The sequence below is a fragment of the Corapipo altera genome, unplaced genomic scaffold, assembly GCF_003945725.1.
Source record: "Corapipo altera isolate COAL_440 unplaced genomic scaffold, ASM394572v1 23b, whole genome shotgun sequence".
Classification (NCBI taxonomy): Eukaryota; Metazoa; Chordata; class Aves; order Passeriformes; family Pipridae; genus Corapipo; species Corapipo altera.
In genome coordinates this window covers 8,958,666-8,972,490 of record NW_020884885.1, presented here as the reverse complement: position 1 = coordinate 8,972,490, position 13,825 = coordinate 8,958,666, and the positions used below count along the sequence as shown (strand labels likewise).

The 13,825-nt window shown below is 37.3% G+C and overlaps 1 protein-coding gene across 7 annotated transcripts in view; it reads left to right on the top strand.

Annotated features, from left to right (window-relative positions):
* The window catches only part of PHF21A (PHD finger protein 21A), a 128,182-nt gene that overhangs the window by 89,310 nt on the left and 25,047 nt on the right, over positions 1 to 13,825 (top strand). For all 7 annotated transcript variants that reach the window (XM_027641924.1, XM_027641927.1, XM_027641920.1 and 4 more), the window contains one exon: positions 12,734 to 12,934. In XM_027641924.1, coding sequence (XP_027497725.1) covers positions 12,734 to 12,934 — 201 coding nt within the window. The remainder of the gene's footprint in view (positions 1 to 12,733; positions 12,935 to 13,825) is intronic.

Here is a 13,825-nt window from a genome sequence, read left to right as displayed (position 1 = left end):
CTTATGATGTATATTTAGTATTGCATAAAGAGGAATTACAGGGGAACTTATTTTCTCTTTCTTACCTCGCTTTGACAGAGAACTCCTTGGAGAATTATAGAAATTCATCAAAGATTTCTTCAGCGTTCATTTTACATCTCTAGCATTTACAGTCTGTCTTTAAAAGATTTAACAAAATCCTAGTAACAAAAATTCACCTCCCAGAAAAACAAAATTCTGAGAATTTTAACTAGTTGCACTAGGACTCTTTTCTCACCATTTGAAATGGGATTCTCACATTCTTATTTTTGATATCAACAATACCTCAGTCTTCAAGGATTATTACAGCACTACAAAAAGCCTCGGCAATTCTGTTCTGGGAGTTCGTCACCACACTACATATTTCTGTATGTGTTAGGTTAAGGGATCTGTTCACCCACCTCATGGACCCCATAAATCCTTGAGAGATCTTCCTGATTGGCATAATATAAAAGGAAGATACTTGCATTATTTTTGAGAGGTCTTCTGTAAAAAGAGAATGATAAGGCAGCGTAAAAAATATTTCCTTCTGAAATATTTTCTAAGAGACGTTGGGAAAATAACTAACATTACCAAAAAGTTCTGAAGAGGTACACTTATCAGGCATTTATTAGTTAAAAAAGTCTCCATGAGCTGCAATGTTGCATTCTTCACAGTTGAACATAGCCCACTTGTCAGAAAACAGTATTCCAAATGGTGGAATCCAGTGATGGCTCAAGAAAGTGGAAGCACCTCTGCAATGCTTTATTCTGAAAGCAGTTTCAAAACAAGATTCTTACAGCCAGGAATTTTGAAGCTTTAAGTCATGATTCTAGTACGTACTCCAAAAAAGATGAGAGAGCAAATTACAGAGGCATTAGGTACAATTCATGTGTACATAAATTCAAAATTGTTTTTTACAAAAGTAAAAAACGGTGCCAAACGTGGCACAGAAATGTGGTTCTGCATTCCTTCACAGTGCTATCCTGACCTGAAAAATTTTAATCCTAGCTCAAACAAGATTTCATTGCGTTACAGCGTTGAAGCATTATAGATAAATTTTTACAGAACAAGAGATATGGATGCTTTAGATAATTTTCTTCAATGTCCTAATTATGTTTGTTTCAAATTTATTAGATTTAAGAGTGAACATCATCTTTAGTAGAGAAATTATATCTGACAAAATTTATCTTGGACTTTGTTGATATCAAATGTATCCCCACAAAAGCATTCCTTATTCTTTAAAAAAATTGTTGTTATAAAAGAACTTGTGTTTGCACTTTGAGCAAATGTATCATAGAGGGAAGAACTAACTGTCTAACTATTCAGCTTTCTCAAGGCAACCTCAGCAGCGTTCAGTTATTTCAATGAATTATGAATTTATGTAATATATTATAGGCTTATATGGTACAAGTTAAATTGGATTCAAGACTGAATTGGCATCTTTAGATTAAATTTAAGAAAATTTGAGAAAGGAGGTCCAAATTCTATTAGAAAATTACTTAGATGTGGAAAGTGGGTCTGAAGGTCTTTAACGATCCCTCTTGTAAACCAAGTCTCCTTTGGGTACTTTAAGTGGGTTCAGTAGTAGTGTTTACATTCCTGTTATAAGAGAAGAGCCACCTTTGTTTCCTTTGTACTGGAGGGGATCTTTGACAACATTCACCAGAACTCTGAAATAAAATTTGTGAACCATTCTGAACAAGGATAGGGCTGGATTTATTGCTTGGCTTGTAACCAGTCTCTGTAGAAACAGAGTTTGTTTCAGACACTTCAAAGTTACCAAGTCTTAGAAAACAGCAGGTCATTTTGAAATAGTAGCTAAAGGTGGGGAAACTTACCATAGAAGTTATATTTATTTATGGAGTTACATGCAGATGCGAGTATCACAATGCATTAAAAAATGGGAGAAGGATGGGAGAGGATAATGGAGCTAATAGCAAAAAGAGTATTGCCATCACTCACTTATATAGACCAGTTCTGTATGCAGCTGTATGTCGTGAAGTCATTTGAAACAGTTAAAAGTTCCAACGGATAGTAGAAAATGTCATCAGATTTTGTAGTGTTTAATTTATTTTTACAATAATTTGGATTCTGTTCAGATTGTTTATAATCCCTCCTTCCAAATTTGTTTCCCTTTTATCTGTGTGAGCATGTGCTGACACCGTTACTCAGTATACACAAATGCTAATCTACCTTCATGCACATGGAAAATAGCTTTCCTGGCACTGAGTTTAAAACTCCCATAGAATACATTATTAATCGAAGAAGTCTCTCTTTTAGAAAAACCTATCATTTATGTGGTCACCGTTGAGGAGGTTATAAAATGTAATGCTGTTTGTTACCAGTGTGGTCTTCAGAACATACAGCATACAGCCCCAGATACTCAAAGTGCATTTAAAAAAGATTTAAATTTCAAAAGTCGTTTTTCTTCTTTATGCTGTGGTTGCATACACTAACATGAGCTAATTATAATGCGACGACAACTTCTTTTCTGTTGCCCTGCATGTGTTAATGCTCTAAATGCGTTTCTTTTGGCGGGTCTCTGCAGTGAGGTGAAAGCATGGTAACTGTTCAGTTCCACATTGTGAATAATTCCCTGGTTCTGCATTTGGCTTTTTGTGGTAGATCATGCATCTCTGAAGTTCAAAGAGTAGAATTGTGAGGGAAGTGGGTAGGGTGAGGCTGGTGTCCATCTCTGTATAACTCAGCCGAATATGACTGCGGCTCAGTAACAGAGCCTCAGCCCAGCTTCTGCTAAGTCTGCCCAGCTGAGCTGTTCCTTCGGTTACACGTGCCGGCCTTGCAAACGCTGCCGAGCCTTATCAAACGCAGCCAGTTGGTGCTGCTGGTATGAAAGCACAGGGGAGCTCTCATGTGGAAGGTTAATGGAGTGTAATTAGAAAAAAGAATGAACTGCTCAACCACTCTATCTCACTGTACCTGCACTGAGAGTGACAGGTGCTCTGATCTTTTATAAACCCTAGAGCAGAGGTTTAACAGACTAAAATTATGACAGTATAACTGTCAAACAAGCAAGTACACTGTAAAGAAGTAGTATGAACTTATAGGAATACGAATGTTTATGTTCCGTTGTGTAGTCTCTATTAGTACTTTTTTCATGCAGGATATTGTCCATACTTATATAACAGGTCTCAAATACATTTTCCTGTGAGGTGATCATTGAAGCCAGAACGTTCTTTCTGTTCTGTTTGTGACTTCTTCATATCTGCATCTCACATAACCATTACCTTGCAGAATGAAGTGATGGCACTATCCTGAGGCAGTTTGATACCAAGGAATTAAAATTTCATAGAGAGGAGTTCTGGCAGAAGTAAGAACAGTTACTGGAATTTATATTCCAGGAAATAAAAAAAAATTGAGATTACATACATAAATTGAGATTAGATACTAATGCCTGATCCCATGAATTAAGTTAGGTACTATGTATGTCTGTTGAAAACTATTGTGTTCTTAAAATGGTTTTTTGTGTTTTATCAAGCATGCAAATTTTTTTTTCTTTTAATAAAGTGCCGATAAACTTTAATTATGAAACTGCTACTAGGAAACAGAGGGAAGATGCCACACATCAATTCCAAAAAGGACAAGGAGGTTAACCAGTTTAACTTCCTGCATGTTAGAAGCCATCATATTTTACCTCAGTAACCCAGTGTGATGTCTTCCGACTTCAGGGAGAATTGGAAAGTTTGGTTATCAGAGTACTAAGTTTTTGTCTTCCACATCTTTGTTTTCCAGAAAACAGGTGTTGTATTAGCCTGCCAGTTATTCTGAAGGCCCTTGCAATGTCAGCAGGTTGATTAGGGAATTTTGCTCAACTAATCCTAGCAGGTAGTCCATATCCTGCATTGCAGTGGAAGGGAAAAAATATCCCAGCAAGTTTGACCTGGGGATATTTTTTCCCCATTCTAAAATCAATAATATCTAAATATATAAAGAAGCATACAATAAAAGGCATCAAAGAAAGAAGATAACTTGCTTTGTTTGGCTTCTAACTGTGGCCAGTATCTTGTATTTCAGGAGAAGATGAGAAAACAGTCGTGAGCATATCTGGTTGTTTGTGCCTCTGGACATGTTCTAAAGAATGAGAGTGGAGTTTCAGTGCTGGAGGAGTGTGCTGGGAACAGGCACTTGCACTGTCCCTGGTAGGGGACAAATATGAGCAGAGTCTTCCCAAGTCCCAGATCCCTCTCCCCCTCACATGTACTATACAGTCTGCTCTGAAACTTAGATTATGCATTTCCTTTACAAAGCTGTATAACCTTGTCATGGAGGCTTCAAACCATGGCTAGCTGTTACCTCTCATATTAGGCTTTTCCAACATTTAACCATATCTGCATCTTATTTCAAGATTCAATTTGTCCACCATCAAATTACAGCCACAGAGTCATCATTTTACATTTTTCAGAGAAACTAAAACCCCTCCCATCATTGCATTTGCTTTCTTTATATAAATATCTATACTCCATGAGAAGTCACCTCTCAATAAACTGTATATGCTGAGCCTCAGTAAGCTTCACATTACACAGTGCTGTTTGTTGGGTCCTTGATTATGTTGTGGTTTTCATTTGAACTATCTCCAGTAGCACTGCATCTCTCAACAAAAAAGGTAGTTTTCCATTCTTCTGGCAAAATGCCTGTTCTTGAGTGTTTATAAGAGAGGTGGAAGTTCAGCAAATCTTTAATTGTTGAGTGAGGTACTCAACTCAGTTGTTGAGTGATGTACATCATACTTAGTGATGTACCTTTTGTACCAAAATAAACAAACACAGGGACAAAGTCCCCCTCCCCATACCATTTAAACTGGGACAGTAAGGAGGAACCATTGCTTTGTTTTTCAGATGACCGCTGTTGTCTGATCTACAAACCGTGATACAATTGGAGGACAGTAGTTTGTGTCTTCTGCAGTGATTTAATTTGATGTCTTCTCTGTGAAGCAGGCATTTTTCTTTATTTTGATTGTCCTTGGTTAACTAAAGAAAACAGTAGAGCAGGTATATTTAGCTGAACAGAATGTCTGTATTTAATACAGTAAGTGACTAGGAAGAAGAGAAAATCTCATTTGAGTGGGGTGAAACTATGACTTTTTACTCTAATAACTTATTCTGCTTATGAAGTGGAAATCAACAATGAATTGTGATGTGATGTTGTTCATGAGAGGTTTTAATTGAACTGATGCTAAACAGTATTTAGTTGATGACATAGGGACAATGCTGGTGTTAGTTTGTGATATTTGTAAAGCAACTGTGGAAATGAAATATGAGATGCTGTTAACAACATCAGAGTTATCAATACAGGTTTGTACAACATAGTTTGAGCATTTAGGTCTTTCTGTTCACAAAAGAACACATTTGCATTCTGTGGTTCAGTAAAACTAGTCATCTTTGATACTTCTGATCACGCATGAAGCGCATGAGCATGAACTGTGTGTGTTGCCTTTCATGAGGAGGAGAGGAGGTGTGATTCAGTCATGAGAATAGCTGTAGGATGAACAAGAACCCTGCTGAAGCTGATTAATGTTTAGTCAAGGATTGATACTCTGCTGTAGAATGTTGTAAAATTACTTTTTGACTCCTTTTCGCTGGGGTTATTCAAAATATGAGGAGTTATCAGATTAGAAAGTGCACTTCTATTTAGGTTTTTTGTTTTTAAAACATGAAGTAAATTTACTGTTTTAAATTTCTCTACTTTGTTTGCTTAATGCAGACAAATTCAGTTTAAAGGATGTCATGTTATTAGGTAAATCAGAGGTAGAGAAGAGAAGCAGCAAGCCCAGCCTGGCAGAGGTGTTTAGCTTAGGTAACTAGCTACTGCCTGTAGATGTGAATGGCTTTTTCATGGGGGTGATTGTTTTCCTGTGTGTTCTCCTACATAGAAATAACAATCCATAATATTTTTTGTTCTGAAATTTTATATCCCAAGCTTCAGTCCATGGCAGATTTTACAAGACCATATTACACACTTTTAGTAAAGTAGGTTTAGTCAGGGATCATATAAACTTTTTTTATGTTGAAGTACAAAGAACCCTTGTTTCATTTCTGCACAACTTGGATGGCTTTCTTATTTTTCCCTAAGGAGATTTCCCTCCCCTCCCCCCCAAAACACACAAACGGGGGTAGAACAATAAGATGGGCAAGATATAATTAAAATGAGCACCTTTTCCAGTGTAGTCAGCAGTTCAGTTTTTTAGTTTCTTGAACCTTTTCATGTTGAGCTGAACCCCATATCCTTTTAGCAGTTTGTATTTGTACTTGAAAGTACTTCTGCGAAGCAGAAAAACCTAAAGCAAGACAAACTTTGTCAAACCTTGTCAAATTTAAAAATAAAAAATTAATTTTATTCCTTTCTTTCCATTCCTCCTTAATTGCATTCAAAGTACTGCACTTAACTCTTTTTCCTGTTTTGTTTTGACTGTTGTCACACACTTAATTCCCCATTCATTAACTGCTTCATTGTTTAATTATCGTAGCTGTTTTTTCAAGTTTCTTTCTGTTAACAGAAGTGCTAGGGTAAGAAACTAGATATTACAGTTATTTAATACATAAGCTGCAGGAAAACATTGTATGTGTGCTGCTCCTACTAGTTTAGTCTCTGCACCCTTCTTTGTGCAAAAGTAAATATTCTAAAACAACAAGACGGTGATACATGAGGCATTTCACAGTACAGCATTCCCTTCCAAAAATTAATTGGTCTTGTGGTATTGCAAATGGTAAGAGACATGGTACTGAAAATTCAGCAATCGAGAAGTCGTATAAAGCAGAATAGCACAGCAGCTATTTTTGGCCGTTTTCGTTTATAATCCTAGCTATATTTTTAAATAAAATTAAAAAAAAACCCAGAAGCATTCTCCTCTGTTAAGAATGAAGGAATGAACATTGTTTTCAGAACTGGCATAATCCACTTCTGAATGATTTTTAGCAACTTCAAGTGATGTTTCTCTATCATAAAGGAAATATCCCACATCATTTTCAAAATACATATGTGTTTCAAAATACATATGTGTGAACTGTGTATTTCTTTCAGGATCACACCTGCAGTAATTATTTTAAATAGTTTTAAATATAATTAAATGTAATAAGTCTACCAACATTTTTAACAACAAATACTTTCCACATTATGCCAGTTGCTATCTAACAATATTTATCTGACATAACATCAAAGTAGATTTTTATGGAAGGAAGATTTATTTGAATTCTGTTTTACACAAGGTACCATATGCCATAGTCAGTAATTGTTTTAAAGTTATTAAGACTGCAAAGCAAGCTCATGAATTTAGGGCATACCAAATTTAACTGTACTATCTTGGTCCATCTCTAGTGCTCATTCGCATCGTAAGAAATCTTCATATCTTTGTGCAGCTTTTAGCTGTGTTTTCTGTGAACTGAATGCAGTACATGCTCTTTGGGACAGTTACTGGAGTGTTGGCAATCCAGCCATTGACTGGGTATGGTTAGATATCTGTGTATTTACCAAAAACTTTAAAAAAGTTAGATTTTTAAACTATACCAGTATACAGTGTGCATTTCAGTAATCATGTCCAGGAGGGCATTCAAGAACGAGATGGAGGTGGTCTCCCCGTCCCATTGCTACATTTCCATTCAGCACACAAGCACCTCTGCCTTGGAAGAACCTTTTTTGCCTGAAAAATATAGGTGCCACTTGGATCACCTTTAAGAAGTAGGAAATTGTATCACTCTATTTTCTTGAAATAAAATTATTTCTAGTTTAGATGGTTTGGATTTTTTTTTGTTGATAAAAAGATCTGTAAGTAAAGCACAGCCAGAGGTGCAGAATTCTGTAAAAATACAGGATAACCACAGAAATAGCTGTAAATATTTCTATAGTCCTTTGATCATTCTTTCAATGGAATTTAATTCAAGCTGGTTTGCCTGACAGGGTTTTTATTCTTACTGGTGTAGATTCTGCATCACCAATGTCTATAATTGGATTTCACTATTTTAAAATTTAGATACCATCTTAAAGCGTTAGATGACTGTACAATTATTCTCCTTGCTTGTAATCTTTCCACTCCAAAATTGCATTCCCAAAATGCACCCTCTTTGCAGGTTAAAGTCTAGTTGTGCTGGATCTCCAAAATCTTTTAGCTTCTTTCTACCATGTAAGTTTTGATATCTTTTGGTTTGGGTAGCGGTGGGGAATGGGGCTGCCAAAGAGAGAGGGAGGCTGGAAATGAAGATTACAGAACAGTAAAATTCCTTCCATCCTCCCCACTCCCAAATTGGAGGTTATTTGAAATCAGTACTGCCTTTTACCATTTCATTCGCAGCAGTTGGCAGTTTTTATATCCCAGAGAACATTTCTTGGTCAGTGGAGGGCACAGGTAACAGAGGATCTGTAATAGCTGACTTCCTGAAATTGGAAGAGCAGGAAAGCAGGTTACTAGCAGGCAGTTGAGCAGTTCAAACCACATCAGCCTCAGTTTTGTGATTGAAAATATATGTATTGCAAGGCTGTTTAGTACTCTACTTCTCTTTTTTTGAATATATTTTAATTTGTATAGATTTCTGAAGTTTAAAAACAGACCGTCCTTAAGATATGGAGGCCTTTTCTGAACATGTTTCCTGAATGAAGAGGAAAATGTGTCACCAAATATAAGAAGGGATCTAGTATTTTAAAAATAGCTGTACTCAGAGAACTATTTATTTCTTGGTTGACTGATTAAAATGGAAATAATGCTTAGCTAATAAGGATAAAAACTTTAAACCTTACTAACTTTTAAGTTTGCTCTAGGGACTTTGCTTATCCTGTAACAACGTATTCTTGATGGTTTTTATATGAGCACAGGGATATCTTTTGACACAGATATATGGCCAAGAAGATTTATTTTCTGCTTAATCAAACCAAAATAATCTTCTAATGCTGTGTTAGGATCTGGCCCATGGCACGAATGAGAAAGTGGTATTGCTAAATGTCACAATATTGATTGCAATTATTACCTTTAAGAAAGGGTCATATAAGACGTCTCGGGCTCTGTGAACTCAGTGGTGTGAATGGTTCTCGATGAGATTAGCGATAAAGATGTCAAGACAGCAAAGAGCTATGAGATGATGTGCTTACAAGGCACTGTTAGACAAATGAATTTTGAAGTAGTCTTTTCATACCTTTGTAGTATGGCAGAAAAAGAAACTGTTCTAGGAATATAAGGAGAACTAGAGCTCTCTGATATGCAGAAAACTGTTATGTTGTGTGTATGATGATGTGTTTATGATTGAGTTAATCTCAACTTAAAATTTTGAAGTTGTCAGTAAGAATTGAATTAAATATTCCTAAATAAAAGCAAGAAGGAAAAATGGCAATGATTAAATTTCTTAAGTGTTTTGTGGTTCTTTTAGATAACCTCAATCTCGCTGACACTCAGTCTCTAAGGTGTGTAGCTAGGACTTTATACAGACTGTACTTCCTGCAGCACAAACAGTCTTTAAAAGTGATTAAGAACAGTCAAGTAATTGAAGAACAGTTTTAAAATACAGTCTTAATGAAGTCTGACAGTAGACAAGAGTTTCTTTCATAGTGCCCTGCTGTTTAATTCCCTACAAAATGAGGCTCTGCTGACATTGCTGCAGACAGACACGTGCTGGGGCTCTTGTGTGGCTGCAGAGCAGCGGTTCCAGCAGGATGCTGCGAGGGAGCCGTGTGGTGTCAGACCAACGGCGTGGGCTGAGGCTGTGCAGAGGAGGACGCAGCAGAGGGTAGTGCTGAAAATGGGAGTAGATCTGCTCTGAGTTTCTGTGTAGGTGCAACCCTGAGAGCCTCGTCTGGTTTTGCTAATTCAGCTACATAACTTTGGAATATGTTGTCAGAGTCTCTCTCTTCATAACTACAGAGAATCCCAGCTGTCTTGCAGGTAGTAAAATGATATCTGTAGTCTCAGTGTAGTACTTTTACTAGCAGTTGGTAGAAGAAGCTTAATAAACTGAGTAAGCAATTGGCACGCAGTGCAAACTTCAGTTTTACTCTCTGAATCTTAAAAGCATTAGATGTTTCTTCCAATTTAATATCTGCATAATGGATATGGATGACAGGATATGCTCCTGCCAGGCAGCTCTCAGCAGCCTTTAACAGGCTAGCGTAGACTTCCAGAGCAATGGCGTTTTTCCACTCACGTTATCCATCTTGTGCCAAATATGCTGAGCCTCAGTTTTTGCACAAGGCACTGGTAAGAGTTGTGCTTCGAGCCTGTGTTTCCCCAGCTCTGCAGGTCATGATTCGGGCCCAGGGGTGGAACAGGCAGCATGTAAATGCAATGTGACTCACCTTGCTCCTGCTCCTGAACTCAGTGGCTCTTACCCTGCTGTGGCAGTATGGCAGAGGAGTCCTCCAGCCTGCCTCTCCCTCTTTTTTTCTTTTTCATCCTCTTACCAATGTTCCTCCCATTGTAAAGAACAAGATGGAAATTCATTCTTGGACTATTGCTCCTGATTTTCTCCAGTCAGGGAATCAGTAGAAGAGCACCATTATCCCTGAATTTCATACAGGCAGCTGTGGAAGACAATATTCTTCCTGTTTGTGCCAGGTATGGTAATTCTTCAGCCTCCTGTGCAGTGTATTTGCAGTCCATTTTTTGGCAGGTATTCTATAGGCATGTTACATTATTTTCTCTCCTACTTTGCTGCCTTCTCCTCTCCTTCCCCTAGGGTTACTCTCTGGAAATGTTTTCTGAGCTCTTGTGTCTGCTGACATGGCACTTTGATTTGCAGGTTAACATGGTTGATCTTTTCAGAAAGCAATTTTAAATGGTTGTTCAGTTATATGAATAAGCTGATAGGCACAGGCCATTTAAAACTATGTAAAGTATCTGAATTAGGAAAATGCTTCCTACACTCCTATTATTTGCTCCTTGTTCTGGAAGGGAACAAACAATTTTCAGCTTTTAGGCTTTGACAGCTTTTAGCACTTCACTGGATGCAGTGTAAGATAGTTGTGTCATGCTGCTGTCCATTACCAACTCCCTCAATTTTCAGTGAGATTGGACCTGTGTTTCTCTTGTCAGAGTTGAGCATGCATCCTCAACCAGGGCTGTGGGTGTTGTAGAAGGCAGGCAGTCCTTCTTGTGTACCTGTGAGTTGCTGAATTCAGTCTTTTGCTAAAAGGTCAATCGTGAGCTCACACACTTCGACCTTATGAAACAACAGTGGGGGTTTTGTTTCTTGTGCTTTTTATTTGGCTTTTTAAAGTTCCAGTTCTCAAATCTGTTGATTTGGGAACCTACCTACCCCTTTTGTTATCTTCTTCTGGGCTGAAGGTACACACTCAGTGATTGAAGCATCATGCAGTTTTAGCTCATCATAACTAAGAGACCATAAGTCTAGAGTATGTCAAGAACAATGCACAGAACAGATACTTTGTTAGCTCAGAATGTTGTCATTTTGTGGAAATAAAATTTGAGGAAAAGTATTTTTCCAGTTGGTTGTATTTACGATACACCCAACAAGCTGGATTTTTATGTTTTTATCTCCATCTCTGTTTTGTACCATGTCTTAATAATAATGCTTCTAAACAAAACAAACCAAAATAAAAACATTTGGTATTATCAAAATGGTTGTTTGTTTGTTGTTGTTGCTGGGTTTTTTGTTTGTTTTGTTTTGTTTTCCTTTCCATATAAGTGCAACTGCATGGGGCAACCCACTGTTGGCACCTGGCTCTGGTAGAGGTTTCCTAACCATTTCTGTTTCCACTAGAGCTTTCTCAGTTGAGCCTATATCACATCTCTTGACTTCATTGTCCTCTTTTGAAGCCAACTTAGTTGTGTATTTGCTTTGCAGTGTGCATATGCTCTTGATCGAGAGGGCTTAGGTATATAGCTAAATGTTTTCAAAGCTGTCCTAACTTGGGGTGGTTGGAATGTAGGAAAGAAATGTCCATTTTTGGTTATGCCTGCAGAAGGTAAAAAAAACCTCACAGTGTTTTCATGCTTGTCCACACTAAAGTAAAATATGAATATAAATTGTGATTCCTTATTATGCGTGTGGCAATGTGTATCTGAGGCTGCAGGTCACCTCACCTGGCCTGCTCCTAAATCTCGTTACTGTCTAAAGATACACAATGGCTACCAGGAGAAGAAACTTCTTTTTAAAATAATTTCAAACTTTAATGGAAGCTATATTGTAACAGGAAGCCTTTAAGCTGGGAGAAATAGATCTGGACCATTTCCTTCCCATGTATGTAGCCCTCTCTGATTCTTTTTCGGGTGACGATATTATTGAACAGAATGACCACACATCATGCCCTTCCTATTTCCCACTTTGCACTCCAACTGGCTGTCTGTCCACTCAGTTTGGTACAAAATGGTATGCCCATTGCCTTGAAGTCAGCTGTGAAGCTTCAACCCAAAGTACATTTTTGTCACTGTTTAGGAGTGATGCATGTTTGAAGGAATCAGAAAATTTGGAATCTGAATGCTAACATGTCTCATGTAAATATGGGTTAATGAGCTTTTGCAGTGGTTTCTGAATAGGCTGAATTTTGGTGGAAGGGTTTCTGCAAGGACAGCGAGGTCACCCTGCTGGGCTGCTGTACTCCACTGTGGCCTATTAGATAACACCAATATTCAAAATTCTAAAAAGAGAAATCCCACTAAGCTTTTGAGCAGTTCTTTATTTACATTAAATAAATGTATATTTAGGTGCTATTATTTTCTCTAATATGTGCAGCTAAATAACTGTCATCATTTCTGTTTCTGTTTTTGTTTATCTGGTAGAAAAGAGTGGTGGAACAGCTTCGAAAGAATTTGATAGTGAAGCAGGAACAGCCAGACAGTAAGTTTCAAATACAGCCATTGGCACAGTCAGAAAACAAACTACAGACACCACAGCCGCAACCACTACAACAGCTACAGCAACATCACCATCAACAGCAGCAGCAGTCCACTGCACCCTCTCCAAACGTGATAGGATCACAGGTAAAAAACCATGATAATTCTTTTCCTTGCTAACGGTGAAGTTCACTGAAAATTAAAAAAAAAGGGAAAAGTGCAGAGAGAAAACTGCAAACTTTCACTTACACTTGTTAGTGTTCCAATATGAATTTCTTCTTCTATGCATATGCAGATATGGGTCTTGTGGGGGTTTTCTGCAGTAACCTCCTGAGTCAAAAAATTATGTTGTGTTAAAAAGTTGAATCATAACTTCACAGAAAAGAAGGGTGGCAGTATCACCTTCCTTAAAGTAAGTGAAAGTTTAGTAAATGAACCTGTCTTTTCCACAGTTGTATGAATGATTGTCTAACCATACTCAGTAGGAACACACTGTATGACTAAAATCCTTTGTTTTTAAAAGATGAACAGAATGCCCACTGGATCTGTGAACAAAATGTAAGAAAACAGTTCCCTCTTCTTTCTGCTTGTTTGGGTTTTTTTTAAACAGATGTAACTCATATCAAATAATAATTACCTGAATTTTCAAGGATTTGTCTGAGAATGTAAATTGTTAATTGAATAGTTTAAGTTTTAGAAAGTAGTGTCTTTATTGGGAAGGTAAAGTAAATTTCAGTATAATATAGGATTAGAGACATAATCCCATAACTCTAAAGAGAAAGTGATCTGCTGTCATTGAGAGGGAATTTTCAAGTTTCTCCTGTTCAAATATTTAAAATCCCAAAAATGTGCTAATAAAATAGCTAGAAATTTAAGGGAGGTGTTCTGTAAAAGGAAGTGTATCTGAGATCTTCTTTTCCTGTTGATGCAGTCTTAGGAGTTCATGTTTACCGGGATGGGCAGATGGCAGAATTCACCCGTGAAGTTTACTTTATGCACATTGCATTGAATCACACCCACAGCTTTCACCAGTTGGGA